This window comes from Neopsephotus bourkii, unplaced genomic scaffold (genome assembly GCF_033783945.1).
Source record: "Neopsephotus bourkii isolate Nb327-2 ecotype Australia unplaced genomic scaffold, CSIRO-AGI_Nbou_v1 NB_1328, whole genome shotgun sequence".
Lineage (NCBI taxonomy): Eukaryota > Metazoa > Chordata > Aves > Psittaciformes > Psittacidae > Neopsephotus > Neopsephotus bourkii.
The window spans coordinates 2,238,753-2,254,302 of NW_026901808.1; the positions used below are offsets into that span (position 1 = coordinate 2,238,753).

At 40.8% G+C, this 15,550-nt stretch overlaps 1 protein-coding gene across 5 annotated transcripts in view; it reads left to right on the forward strand.

Moving 5' to 3' along the window:
- The window catches only part of SRPK2 (SRSF protein kinase 2), a 148,960-nt gene that overhangs the window by 45,416 nt on the left and 87,994 nt on the right, over positions 1–15,550 (forward strand). The window contains exon 3 of one of the 5 annotated variants that reach the window (XM_061366311.1): positions 2,733–2,796. The exons of 3 other annotated variants lie outside the window; for them this stretch is intronic. In XM_061366311.1, coding sequence (XP_061222295.1) covers positions 2,759–2,796 — 38 coding nt within the window. In that variant the 5' untranslated portion in view covers positions 2,733–2,758. Of the gene's footprint in view, positions 1–2,732; positions 2,797–3,237; positions 3,370–15,550 lie in introns of those variants that run through there. One more of the 5 variants, XM_061366310.1, reaches the window with a different exon arrangement.

Here is a 15,550-nt window from a genome sequence, read left to right on the forward strand (position 1 = left end):
CAAGCTCAGTGGATATCATTTTGCCATGAAATCTTACATTGTTAATATGTTTATATATTCCATTTTAAATTTTAACAGGGCAAGTATCTTCAGATGGAATTAAGGAATTGTTGCATTAAGAGGTCAAGGAACGGATTTAGTCAGTGTCAAGGGTCTGTGGTAGGGGGAATGAACTTTAGTTTGCGCCTCCAAATTATCCATTCTATCTCTGTCCAAAAGTGAGGATAAGCCACTGAGAGAGCAGCCTAACATTCCTTCATAGAGAAGAGGAAAAAAAATCAAGAGTGAAAGGCTGTTTTTTCCACAAAGCTGTCTGAACCTTTGGTCCCCTCCATCCCACAGACATGTCTGTGGTGTATCTTCTAGTGCTGACAACTCCAATGTGTTAATCACAATGTGTAACGAAGCATCTTGTTCTTGTTGAACCATAATTGGGTCAGAGCATGACCCAATGCAGGTGTGCTGGTCCTTAAGAAAAAAATGTACCTGTACTTTCTTTTAACCTCTGTAATATGAAGTACTCTATATTCAGACACTTGTCAAAGTAGTTTATTTTTGAGTTTTCTTAAAGGCAGTCTCTTTCACAGAAACATTTTTTTCAGTGTTATGAATACCTGGTTCAGTCCTGCAGAAGATGTTTAAATAAGTAAGGATATATCCAGTGCACTATGTGATTTGTGTGATCAACACCAATGTTATATGTTGGACTAAAAATCTGTATGAAAATAACTATGATTGTATAGTTGAAAATGAAGAGGTATTAAAGCCCTTTGTGGAGCTTTTATGCAGTTCTGCATAGTTCTTAATGACATCAGACTTTTTTTTACTGTAATGTGAGTGGGTCTTTCACTGATGGGATGAATATTCAGCATTTTCACAGTTGTTAGCCACTGCGCAGTTCAAAGTCCTACTTAATGGCCATTTTTGAGACTGCACTGAGTACAGAACTGTCTGATTTGTTGTTTGGGGGTGCTCACTGGTGTTTATCTGGTTGTTGGCTTGTTTTTTAACTGAAAAAATCCAGTACGCTGGGGAGGGTTAGTTGATGTAATCACCTCTTGGTAGCTGGAGAACTGAGGCATGGAAGGGAAGATGCACATGGTCTGTAGGAGAACATATGTGGCTTTTCAGTAGTGAGGTCCAAAAGACTAGATCATCAAGCTTAGTATCCAGCATGGTGCATCTCTAGAGCTGCCCAGAGCCTTGGAGGTTCCCCAGCCATCAGCCTGGACATTCCTGTGGCAGCTGAACTTGTGCTTGTGTAGGGATGGGTCTGTGTGGGCAGAGAAGTCTCTTGGCATCTGTGACAGGAAGAGCACCTGCTGCCTGGGATGGGCAATGGTAATGGGAATTCTGTATGGTCCTTGCAGCCACACAGTGGAGCCAGTTGTGGGCATACTGGACTTTTCAAAGAATTGTCTTGGAAGCTTCGAGAAGCATCTACTCTGGGTGTGAGAACTGAGACTGTGTGTGGAGGTATCTCTGGTCAGTATGTTTTGGGAAGAACAAGTGGCATGCTTGATCATCATCATGTTTAATCAGGTGATGATCATTGCTAACTTGCAAACTTTCCACCAGAGCATGAGGGTGATAAACTCATCTAAGTAGTAATAATTTTTTAACTTAGGTTAAAAAAAAATAAATCTAGTTTCTCTTCTTCTGTTTTCAGAAATTTCTGGGGTTTTGTATCTGAAGTATGTGTAAAGGAAGAAAGAGGTTGTAACTCTCCTATTGTAGAATGGTTAATCCCAAATAGTTGAAGTTTACTTTGGTTGTAAACAAGTGGATATAGTCCATGTTGCACAGATCATACCGCCATTTTCATAGGTGGCCCTACAGTCTGTGGTGAGGATAGGATCTTAAGATGATGCTAACATCTGTGACATTGTTCTTTGAGGTTTTATGGGTCACAGACCTTCTGATTCCAGAAATCCTGGTGAATTCTGTTCTGCTTTGGCAGTGTCCTGTGGTACAAGTGGCAGCTGGACTAGGGCACATGTCCCCATGGTAATGGCTGGGTGTGGGTGCTTGTCACGGCAGCACTGCGGTGTGGGCCCAGGTTGGCCTGGTGCGTGTCCGTTACCAGCACCAGGGTGGCCGTTAATGAATACTAAGTACATAAGGGAAAATTAAATACAACTGTTCAAAGTACATTAGGAGGAAATTAGAGGCAGGGCACTGAAATATAAAACCCAGGTATTCATAGTGGTTCCATGTCTGATTTCCAACCCATGTATGAAAGTAGTGATTTAATACTTGATTCTTTGTGACAGAAATGATTCAAAGAGCCATATTTTTCAGGGCTCTCGATCTGAAGCTATTCGAGGGTGCCCGGTACAGCTTAGATAAGGCACCGGGAAGCTCCAACGTGCCATAAACCCTTTGTTTCGGGATTTCCCCCCTCAGGAACTCCCGTGCGCGCGCCCGCTGGCAGCGGCTGCGGTAGGACTCGCCAGGGAGCCGTGTCGGCTGCCGCTGAGGCGAGGCGCTCTCCCCCCCCCCCCCGCCCGCGGAATGGTTCCGGCCGCCGCCGTGCGCAGTCATGTGCGCGGTCCTGCGCGGCGCCTCTCGCCTCGTCCCCTCAGCGCGGCTGGGCCGGGCTTGCACAGGCGCCGGGTCCTGCGGCCTCCTCCCGGACAAAAGGGCGTAGGAAAGCGGAGTCGCCTGGGCAATAAGGCTGTGGAAAGCGAGGGCAGGCGGTCTCGGTTGTGAATATTTTCTGATTTTTCCAGAAATCAAGCAGAAGATTGAGCTGCTGATGTCAGTTAACTCTGAGAAGTCGTCCTCTTCAGAAAGGTACAGCTGCATCTCCTGCATGAGCGGTTCATGGTGTAGCACTGCCGAGCAGCGCGCAGGGCTTTGCTCTTTCCCTCGGCACGTTTGCTGGCGTTCTGTACGTTTTGCATGCTGGTTATTGTACCGCATCCATCGAATCTCTCGTTTTGGTAAAGCTTTGTGCGTTTTTTGTAGGGATTTGTTTTATTGTGTTATTTTTAATGAAGCCTGTCGGGCTGTAGCATGCAATTCGTACTACAGCAGGCTTGTGTGTGCTGGTGCTGCAGACCCTGCTCCTTCCCGCTGCCGTGCAAACAGCATCTGTAAATTCGCCTTTAAAGACCTCGCATTCTTGTGTTGCAGGAAACCGTTCCACGGTTGCAAAGGGTTCCTTTCAATTTAGATGCATAGGCGATAGAACTTGGTGAAGCGTTTCATGTCCTGTTATATGGAAAGGGAGTGTCCTTTGCAAAGTAGCTCAGGAATCGCAAATCCTCCAATTAGTCACATTCTGTAAGATAGATGTGATCCTTGCTCAAGTCTGTGCTAGGAAATGGAGCAGTCGCTGCATGCAGTAATGGTTCATGCCTGCAGGTAAGGACAAAATGACTCAGAAGTGTTTTTAAAACAATTATTTTATCTGTCAGTCAGATTATTACAATTTCAAGTAGCTGTTTCTGGGGTACTAAATGCACATTTAAGTTTTCTGACATAAAATAATCTGCTGATTATTTTGTCGATTTTTAGTGATCCAGCCCTGTTCACTCCTCCTTTGCTTGCGGCTGAATTCTAGGAGAGATTTGTATTTTCAGAATTGCTTAAATCCAAAGCAACAGATTTTTTTATTTTCTGCCAAATAATTTACACTAATCCTTTTGGCTGTATGCAAAAAAACATCCAAATGTTCTATTTTGCCATGTTGACATCGAACAATGGCAAAACCCCCGTATTTAAGCGCTCAAACTGTATGTTTAGCTGAAATTATTAGCTGAAGTATATTTTAATGAATGGCTCAGTATAGAAGGACATGATAATGCACTGAAAGATGTCTTAAGGAAGCAGGCTAAAAGGCATCTTTCAGAATGAACAAGTGCTGTGTGGCATGTTTTTAAAAAACAAAATGAGCAGCCAAATTAGATGTATATTTGTGTAAGATATGCAGAAGCAAACTGCAATGCCTTTCACCAACTGTAGTATAACAAAATATCAGCATTGAGAGATACAGAAAATGGTGGTGGGGGGGGAATGGGTTGTTAAGTCACCTTACCAAAATGGAGAAATATAAGAAGAGCGTTGAGAGATACTTTATTTATTTATTTATCCCAAATTAAGAATCATGAAAGAAAACCTTAAGGTTTATTTGTTTACCTTTATCCCACCCCGATGCCTGAAATTTTTAAATACAAGACTAATAAAATGGTGATGATAATGGAGAGGATAATGGGGTGAAAATAGTAAAGGAAACAGGTGTTAACTTGATTTTTTGAAAAAGCTTTTGTTGGCATTGCTGTGGGGGAATTTGGTATGTAATACAGATATTTATTCTATAAATATGGATGTTACACAGCACTTGAAAACTGATCAGTCTGTTTTTGGGCAAAATGTGCTCGTAGTTGCACTAATGGTGTTCCGAGGCAAATAGGTACCTATAAAGTATTATAACACATAGTTAGAAAATGATGCATTTGTCTGAGATCCATTTAAGTGCCATTCATTAAAAAGTAATATTTTTATAACAGCACGATGCTTTATTGTGTAATAAAGATTAAAACATAATGTTAATTTATATACGCACATAGATTTCTTCTGAGGTTGTAAATACATGGTACTGTTCATCTGGAGAGTGATTTGACACATCAGCTGCATGATTTACGTGGTCAGTTGTAAATGAAAACAACTTTATGTATAATCTGAGATTTTTTTTTTTAATAGCCACATTCTTTTCAACTATCTAAAAATAGATGGAATTTTTTCGCAAGCTGTTATGAAACAGTGCTGTCTCTCCTGTTAGCTGCCAGTTCCTTTCAAGGCCCTTTTAAAATTACTGTATAAAAGTCTTTTTTTTTTTTTTAATATATAAACATTATGGTATTCAGAGTCTGAACTGCTAAAACTGTCCTCAGTCTACTCTATAGCAAAATTGCAGTGTGTGTTCATACCATACAAACATGAAATTATGCATGTGTTTGACAAACACAGAAAGGGAATTTGTGCTTTTGTATTTTATTACTAGTTTTTACCCTTGCTTCTGATGGTTGGACTTTTTGAGAAGCTTGAATTCTCTAAGCGGAAATGTCAGGTGGAAAATCTGAAAGAGTCCATGGCTTGTTTCTGGTTTTCCACACTAGTAGAGACTGCTAGACAGTGCTTGCATAGCAGGAGGGCAGGGAGAGGAGGTGCTCTGTGCATTCACAGGAACATGAAATGGGAATAGAGAAGCTCATTACTTGCCTCTTTGGTTGTTTTTTGTTTTCATAAGACAGTTTAATGTTTGTAGGTTTTCTTGCTCACTTGGCAAGTTCAACATGTTATCCTGTTCTAGGGAAAAAAAAAAAAAACAAATGGAGAAGGAAGCTGGAATATAGTGGATGGCTTGGCAGTTACGGAAGATCAGCATGTTAGAGATCTTGCAGAATTCTCTTAGCATAGTTGGTTGGTTTGATTTCAAGAGGCTTTTAGGAGATATTAGCGAGAAAGTGAGATGAACCGTTTTGTTGAGGATCCTCTGAGATGTTAGAGGCATTTCAGCCTTGAGAAGTAAGTAATTACAAACTTAGAGGCATTAACTCACAGTAACATCCTTCGTTTCCCCTTACCTGTGCCCTAGAAAAACAGTAGCTGCAGTTGAAGGGGCTAAGAGCTGTGTTTTCTTGTGTTACGGGGTATTTCATAAAGCAGATACAATCAGGCAGCATCTGTAGGTCCTAAATTTCTGAGTAGTTAGTGTTGCTGCTGTATGTGTTAACAGCCTGTGCCACAGTCCTCACTCCTTGTTGATAAGGTAGCCCAGATAACTGCAGATGCCTGTGTGCACATGAACGCTACAGTGGATCAGGTAACCTGGAGCTTGTTACACTGAATTGATTTGTTTGGATGTCTAAGCTTTAAGTATAGTGTGGAAGTGTCTTCCTACAGCATGTTTACAATGCGGCACACACCTGTTTTTTTTATCTACTAAGCAGTAATTTAACTACCATGTTCCCCCATGTTCTTCATGTTTCAGTGGAGGCTGTCTGAGGTTACTTTCCCCAGCCTTGCAAATATCATTAGAAAGCAAGTAGCAGCAGCCAGAAGGAGAAGGACAGTCTTTCAGGAACCCCCCAAGAAAGCAAAAATACTTTCATTTCTGTTGTATGAGTTCTCATACAACTGTTCTCATGCACAGTGCAGTCAATGCTTTGAGCTGTACAGATTTTCTTATCTTCCCTTTTTTAGGGCTTTGTGGTTTGTGTTGTGAGAAAAGTCAGTTATTCCACCTGGACCACTTTCTACCCTTTAGACTGCAATTCTAATGTATATATAGTATTTTTCTTTTTCATAAAACTTTAGTACAGAGAACTCAGTATTTTTTTTTTTGCTGTGATTTTTGAATTCTAAATTTATGTCACCTTATCAGTGCATTTTGACCACAGGATATTTAGTGGTAAAGGTTGTTAGCACGACTGAGGTGTGTGATGTATTTGACCTGCCTTTTTATGTCTTGCTGCAAAGGTTGCATATCCAGGCTGCTTTAAAGTGAATTTCTGCTTCACTGTTTTTTAAAAGGAAATTAATAGCAGCCATTCATGAGCAGTCTTAAAGTAGATAACCAGAGTGTGTATAATTTGATTTTCATCATTTTGAGGGTTTTCATAAATAGTAGCAATGGGAGGATACTTTCAAGTGACAGTAGGTCAGTAAAGTTTGTCATTCAGTATGTAGAAGTATTTGGGGTGGGGTGGTGCAAGGTTTAAGGACGACTGTTGTTTTTGTGTGTTTGCTTTTTTGTTGTTTGGGGTTTATTTTTTTTTTTTTTTAGCCTTGGGCTATGTATACCTCTCTCTCTTTGAGATTTATCTTTGCAGAGCAAATTAATGTATTAGTGCTTTTACGTGGTTTCTTCATCAGGTCATGCCAGGAATGCAGTCAGGGATAAATTAAAGGAGAAAGAAGTCTAAAATAATGAGGAGGAAGAAAAAAGCTGGAGCGTGTCTCCTGCCTTTTCTAAGAGACGTAATGTTAATTGATGTAAGAGGCAATGTGGAACAAATTTATGATGCTGAAGGATTCTTTTGGGTTTAGGAAAGGGAGGGGTTTATTTAATTTAATTGTGGATGCATTACTTCTCCTGAGGCAGAAGTGTCACTCATAATGAAGAACAGAAATAAAACACATGTTTAAAACTAGAAGAAACTTCAGTTCACAACGTTTAGCTTGAGTTGACATGGCTGTGTATCAGATAAATGTATTGGAATAATTATTAGATAATAGGGCATTATAAGATAATTCTATTGTTATTTATGTATCTAACACTGAAGCAATAAACACTGTCAAAATAATGCAACTATTTCATTGGTTCCATTAACATTCTAAGCAAATTTTGAAATACTGTATTTTCTTTAGCTGTCTTCCTGCTTTACTATTTTTTAAGTGTAAAAGAAGTATTACCTCACTTCTATTTTGGGGCAGTCCAAGTTTATTTTTAGTAGTCAGAGAACTTTTATTTTTTCAGTTTTGTTTAAAAGGAGATACCTATAACAGTGAAGAGTGTATATTTTTTTCCCCCTTTATTTCAGACTTGCATGGTAATACTGCTGTTCACTGTATTTTATCTCGGAAGTACGAAGGAAATAATCCTATCTTAATGTGGGCCCTAAGTTATTTGTCCAGGGAGGCACTCTCCAAACTGCTCTGTGACAGTGTGCCTCTATAGCTCTCTTAGACTAGATACTTAATTTTAGATTACTAAAATTGAACCAAACAGAACCCTGTATTTTATATATTTTTCATATGAAAGGTTTCACAGCCTTGTTGTTTTGGACTGCAAGGCTTTTAAGTGAAGTATGAAAGGGATGTAGGGAGAAGGAATGCTGCAATGTGCCATTGTGCTAGTCTAGGGGAAACAACAAAGGAAATAGTCTGTGGAAGCAGCACCTTGCAGATCAGCTTTTTCACTTCAAGTGATATTTTTAGGGGACACAGCACTCATTTTAGAGTTTGTAGTGCTTATATCAGCTCATCAGCAGGCTTTGAAAAGATTTAGAATTTGCAGTGTGTTTTATTTGTCAGTGATGGACTTTATTTCTGTGTCTGTCTGGTATTTCTGCTATATGCAAGGAAATCAATGTCTTTGGTATTTCATTACAAGTGCAATGTATCATTAGTATCCCTAGTAGTCAGTGATCTTCTGTTTATGACTTGGTATTGTTTAGATGTGTTTGTTTTTGTTTTCTTTTTTTGTGAGTCTTTTATCATGCAGTTATTTGTGAGACAGTTATTACAAGGAGGTTTCTGATATACCTTCTTGACAATACAGATAGTGGGTTTTGGCACTTACTGTTGGAATTACAGAAATTTGGGAAAGGGAGAGATTTAAGATGCTGGGGGGTTGTATGAGATCTTCCTGTATGAGAACTGTTCATGGGAAACTAAGCAGTCAAGCGATGATTAAAACAGTGGCTAAAAAAAAAATGCATATAAAATTCTTGAAAACTTTGTCTGAGGTAAACATGTATTTCAGTTCTACTTCATGGTAGAATAGCAGTGAAAAAGCAATTGGTCGTTTCTAGCAAAGCCTTTTGTATCACAGATTCAATCTGTTTCATGACTTGAAACTTTCTGTTTAATCACTGTCTTAATCCTGACTTCACTAAAATGTCCACACCAAACCCCCTGACAGATGGTGAGGGAATGTTACCTGATAGATTGTATGAAACAGTATGAACTCATGCCTGATGACTGTGTTTTTACATCACAGTGCTGTGATACAGTATGAGTTAGTAGTTTTCTGCACCTTCACATTATATACTTATTTAGCGCTTGATAAAATTCAGTAAACTTACTGTGATATGCTCTGTGTATTTCCATTGATATGCAATTGATGTAGTTACGAAGAGATGCTAAGCAACATGTTAAGCAAATGTATGCCAAGTAAGGCATTCAGTTTTGTTGCGTATTTTGTGTATTATAAGCATATTATCAGGAGACTGTGGCATCCCTCAGCTCGTGAGTAGCTGTGAATCCTGCCATACAGTTAAGAGGATTAGTCTTTCCATTGGATTGGAAAATACCTATTCTTTTCAAAAGATACTGTGACCAGAAGGTCTTTTACTAGTTGTGTTTTCCAGAATTTTACACTCTTGAGTTGGTATCTGCCCCAGGTGCTTCTGTTTTCATCAAGACTCTCCTTAAGGCTTGGGTAAACTCTCTGGAAAAATATATAGACAGTCACTGTTACCTTATAAACAAATGTGAAAGTCATGCCTACCAAACTCATGCTACTCTTTGTGACTAGATGGATAGCGATTTGCAATTTCCCTTTCTTTTGCTTCACACTTTTTCTTTCTTTTTATTCTTCAAATCTCCAACTGCAAAACAAATGTGTGCAGCTCCATGCTCTGCCTGTTACATATGCAACAACCAACCACATCCTGTGTAGATGTTCTGTTTATATGATGTTTGGCCATTGTGCTTAATAAGATGTTCAGAAGGCACTTTAAATAATCTCTCTGTACTGATAAATGTGTGCTAAGTGTAACTTTATCATAGAATCATATAATGGTTTGGCTTGGAAGTGACTTTAAAGCTCATTGGGTTCCAGCCCCCTACCATGGGCAGGGACACCTTCCACTAGAGCAGGTTTCTCAAAACCCCGTCCAGCCTGGCCTTGAACACTGCCAGGGATGGAACAGCCACAGCTCCTCTGGGCAACCTGTGCCAGTGCCTCATCACCCTCACAGGGAAGAATTTCTTCCTACTGTCTAATCTAAATCTCCCCTCTTTCAGTTTAAAGCCATTCCCCTTTGTCCTGTCACTACATGTCCTTGTAAAAAGTCCCTCTCCAGGTTTCTTGTATGCTCCTTAGGTACTGGAAGGCTGTTCTAGCATCTCCCAGAATGTCTCCCAGAGCCTTCTCCAGGCTGAACAGCCCCAGTTCTCTCAGCCAGTCTCCATAGGAGAGGTGCTCTAGCCCCCTGATCATCTTTGTGGCCTCCTCTGGACTTGCTCAAGCAGGTCTGTGTCCTGGTTGCAGTACTGCAGGTACTCTCACGAGAATGGAGTAGGGTGAGATTTATCGTCTTGTCTGCTGAAACAGCAAACAACTGTAAATTGGTGATTTAATAAAATATAGTATTTTTTTCTCTTGAAAGGTTGTGAAATGTATATTTTAATGTTGTGTTGGTTAATCTTGAAGAATTTTTTTTAAAACCTGGAGCAGTTTAATTCTGTATAAGGGCGAATAATTCCTTAAAGCTACTTCTCATATTGAAAAATGTCATTGGAGTAACATGAAACATTTTAAGAATTCAGTGCTTTGTTTTTGTGAAGCAACTTCCTATGCCCCAGATCTACTGGGATGTTCACTGCCTTCCTAAGGCGGCAAGGACTTGTCCTCACTTCTGTTGCTTGGTACTAATGTGCATGGGAGTAGGGCAGTGTATGTATTTTATTGGGGCAAAGAAGGCTGTATTAGTGCAGAAACTCTTCTTAAGGTATGTGATTGTGTTGTCAGAGCTTAAATATTAGTAGTTCTGGCAGAACTAGTAAAATCGGTTTTGTTATTAATACTACTATAAAGAGACCATGTTATTTTCTTTTGTAACTGCTGTATTGGAATATCCAGCAGTGATTTTTTTGTGGAGGTGGAAAACGGGTCTGAAATTCCTACTGGTTTCAGTGGACAGCTGTTTTGTTATTCTGTATCCAGCATCAGGACCTGCATATTCTCATTGTCTGTCATCTAGAGCTGCTGTGGCCACTGCCCACAAAAGCATTCAGTTTCTGCCATGCCCACATACCAAACAGACATATCAACCTCTGTTTATTCCATGCTATGAACTGGAATGGAAGATGTTTGGAATTAGCTCTGCTCCTTCTATAAAAGGATTACCTTACCCACAGGGAGACCACATGTGGTGGTTTCCTCAGTGTGGTGCTTCGTCATCCCCAGTGTGACAGTGTAAAGCCTTTCTGACGGCTCCTGTTGCATATGTGAGAAGAATCAGGAATTTCCACTGCTGCTTGGTGTCGTAGATACAAGAAGTGTGTGCTTCCAATAAGACTGTAATATAGCTTTGGACCAGGACTTCCCTAAGAGATACGGAAAAAATGATCAACCACAGTGATTCAGAAGTACATTTTTGTCAGTTAAAACATTTCATTTCTAATACAGTATGAATAAGAGTACAAACAGTCTTTAAATACTTGGTTTGATGTCTCAATTGGCTTCTTCCCAGGTAATTAATGTTTCAGAGTATCAGTGTAGAAAGCCTAATGGAAAAAGATAGAGCCTTCCTCAGAACACTTAGTTTCACAACAGAAGAATGCAGAACTTTGATATTACTGGTGATCAAGGAGAGTCTTCCCTTTTCTCACAGGTGGTCTTGATATCTGTAGGTGCATTACTGAGATGATGAATTAGCACAGGCCCTCTTCTTTGGGGACTTTGTCTGTAGCGTGTTGCCAGAGAGTGCAGGAATTCTTTTGCAGACCACTAGTCAAAGGTACTGTTACTCTTGATGGAAATCTGTTTACAAATTTCCCCAAGGCAAACATATGTATTAAATTGCAGGAACATATTAAATATCTTTGTTTCATGTGTATTTTTGCTTTATTTGTATTACTCTTCTGTTGTGATGGTATACAGTTGATTCCTGTCTTGAAAAGGAAGTGGGTAGGAAAGATGCAGTTAAGATTCCTTTCAACTGTGTTTAGCACATAGGAATTTTAAGGGCTATTAAAAGCACCAGAAGACATCCAGTTGAAGTAGAGTGGTGCCTGAGAATGCAAATATGTTTTTTTTACTATCATTTAAATGCTCAGTGGTTTAGCAGATGTCTTAGCAAAACTGTGTGGAGTGTGTTCCAGTAGATAATAGGACAGCTTAGGCAAGTACAGAGTACCCCAAACTCCAATCTAAGGCAGGTTTATGCACTTCACCTTCAAAGTGTTACTGATAGCTGATAGCTTTGCTAAGAAACTTGGTAAAGGTGTGTGCCCTTTTAGCCATGCCAGTTGTTAGAGGTAGCCAAATGTGGAGGCCATGGGTCCAGGGGCGTATCTCCTGTCACAGCTAAATAGGTAAGCATAAGGCTGCTGTGGTTCTGTGTCCCCAGGGCCAGCCAGCAATGAGACTTATTCCCATAAGGATGTGTGTGTGTAAACATGCTCCTATACAGCAGCTGGCCATGTGGATCAACAGAGACTCAAACTAGTGCTTTTAGTGGCACCCACAGAGCACTCAAGAACTGCATGGAAGGCCCAGTCCTTTTCCTCCTTTCCAGCTCCTCAGAATGGATGTTCTCTAGTGGAATTTTCACAGAAACTCACTCACATGCTATACAGGTCCCCTAGTTCTAAATGGTCTAGGTAGTTGCTGAAGCTTTGACCTATTGGTTTTCTTCCCCTGTTGTTGGTACCTAGACCTTTGAACCCCTGAGGTCTGTGTTCTCACTCCAGTTGCTGGTACTTAGACCTCTTACCTACTTGCTGGCCAGTCTGGCTTGAAGTTGGCTTGAGTTCATACACACACTCGGAATAGAAAGTGCATCCATGAAGATGACAGAAATAGGGTTTAATGATAGGATAGACTGTTATGATCAAGGGCAGGTCTCAGACAAGACAAGTGCAGTGACCAGCTTCCCATTTGCATTGAGCCTGTCTCATTTGATCCCTTTTTCCTGGTGTTTTCTCATACTTGTTTCTTCTTCATCTACTTTTATTATCTTTGGAGAGACATCAATTTGATGGATGGACCACTCAGTGTATAAAGAACTGGCTGGATGGCCGCACACAAAGAGTTGTGGTCAATGGCTCAATGTCCATCTGGAGACCAGTAACGAGTGATATCCCTCAGGGATGGGTGTTGGGACCAGTCTTGTTCAACATCTTCGTCGCTTACATGGACAGTGGGATTGAGTGCACCCTCAGCAAGTTTGCCGACGACACCAAGCTGTGTGGTTCGGTTGATACACTGGAGGAAAGGAATGCCATCCAGAGGGACCTTGACACGCTTGTGAGGTGGGCTGATGCCAACCTCATGAAGTTTAACCATGACAAGTGCAAGGTCCTGCACCTGGGTCGGAGCAATCCCAGGCACAGCTACAGGTTGGGCAGAGAAGAGATTCAGAGCAGCCCTGTGGAGAAGGAGTTGGAGGTGCTGGTCCATGAGAAAATGAACATGAGCCAGCAGTGTGCACTTGCAGCCCAGAAAGCCAACTGTATCCTGGGCTGCAGCAAAAGGATGTCTTGGGGAAACTTGTAAACAGATTTCCATCAAGAGTAGCAGTACCTTTGACTAGTGGTCTGCAAAAGGATGCTCTCATGAGACTTCACTTGGAGTATTGTGTGCAGTTCTGGTGTCCTCAACATAAAAAGGACATGAAAGTGTTGGAATAAGTCCAGAGGAGGGCCACAAGGATGATCAGGGGACTGGAGCACCTCCCGTATGAAGACAGGCTGAGCAAGTTGGGGCTGTTCAGCCTGGAGAAGAGAAGGCTGCATGGAGACCTCATAGCAGCCTTCCAGTATCTGAAGGGGGTCCTGTAAGGATGCTGGGGAGGGACTCTTCATTAGGGACTGTAGTGACAGGACAAGGGGCAATGGGTTCAAACTTAAACAGGGGAAGTTTAGGTTGGATATAAGGAGGAAATTCTTTCCTGTTAGGGTGGTGAGGCACTGGAATGGGTTGCCCAGGGAGGTTGTGAATGCTCCATCCCTGGCAGTGTTCAAGGTCAGGTTGGACGAAGCCTTGGGTGATATGGTTTAGTGTGAAGTGTCCCTGCTCATGTCAGGGGGGTTGGAACTTGATGATCTTAAGGTCCTTTCCAACCCTAACTATTCTATTATTCTTATCCTTGTCTCTCCACCTCTAGTGCTTTTCCTTAAACATTTCATGTCTTGCATATTCTCACAATCCCATGATAAATTTTACACAATCCCAAATGTTCTTCCTTCCTACATCCTATAATAAGTCCTGTACTCCTTAAGGCAGTAAACTTTAGTTTTCGTGGTATTTCTGAGGAGAGAGTTTCCTCCTTTACTCATCTTGGTAGGTTTTATGCTGGAGGAGTATGGTCTAATTGATGGTCTTGGGAATAGCTGATTCAGGTGTGCCATTTTCACCCATCAGGTTTCTCTACCTACTTTCCACTGATCCTTGCTGGGTATGTCTCTGTTATGATTAGCCTTTAATCAGATAACCTGACACTGGTCTCCCAGGAGCCACGTAGCATCTGATAAAACTGGATCTAGGTCTGACATGGGCAACCGAAAGACTGACATCAGCTGAGGATACAAAATACACAATTCCTTTGCTGCTACTTCACAGTCTTATGGAAATTTAGCATTGCAGTTTTGTCTGCTACTGAACTTCAGTTTATAGACCTGGAAAGGAAAAGCGAGGTATCACTGTTATACTCTGCTTTTGATGTAGACCTGCTGGAGGTGTTAGGATCATACATGTAACAGAGGCAAAACTTAGCAATGAGACGACAAGCAAGTAGTGCTGCTTTGCTGAACTTGTCCTCAGTGCTTGTTGCAGAACCCATTTGAGGTAGATAGTGCAGGGATGCATAATAATAGTACAGAGTTCTGGAACATAAAGCAACTAGACATCCTGCTTCTATTTGTTCTAGTCCGGAAAAGAGCTGTCTGGTAATAGCAATGGAAGAGTATTTCTTGGGCAGATTTTAAAAGGGCAAAAACTAATCATACATCCTTGTTTAGAAGGGAAGTAATGTCTTCATGGGTGGACAAGGACGCCAGTTGTTAATTTGACCTGCAAGCATCAAGATACTGCTCAATTCCCTTTCATGGTAGCTAACCAGGCAAAACCCACAGACCCACAATGTGTAATAGCCAGTACTTGGCTGTCTGACATCTGTATTCAGAAAACCTGGCATGTATTATTTCTAAGATAAGAGCCCAAGAGCTAGCTAATACTTGAGGCTTTGCTAAGTTGCTTCTCTCAGGAAGAGAAATAGATTATGTGATTTGAGGGTTGTGAGATTTTTTTGTGTGTGTGTATGTACAGTCCTGTTTGTTTATGAAGCACGTAAACAGAGCTCTGTTTGCTTGAGCGGAGTAGAAACCAAGTGCCAGAAGCAGCTATTTTGCTGATGTTTTCAAGTCTGCCTATCTGGCAAGTACTGTACTAAAAAAAACCCCTAAAACTCCAAAACCAATGTCCATACCCTCCCCCCCCAACTATCTCTCCTGAGATCACACAGCATTTTTGCTGTTTTTTTTTTTTTCCTGCTTAAAGCACAGAGGCACATGTAACTACAACAGCTTCCCCCAACTCCTTTAATTTTGTGATTGTTACTTACAAAATTCTTAATTCTTCGCACACTCACTTTGACTGGGTTTGATGTGTGTTTTGGACAGTGTTTTTCTTTCCCATTTATTTAGTTATTTATTTTTTACAGCTGTTGTGTAAAAGACCCAATGTTCCTTTTTTTTTTTTACTTAGACTAAAAGTAGGGTTTTCAGCCCAAACATCACCCTTGATTGAAGCCAAGTAGAGAATTCTTTAGAGAGCAGCTTGATCACAGACAGGATTTTTTTTTAAGGGTAA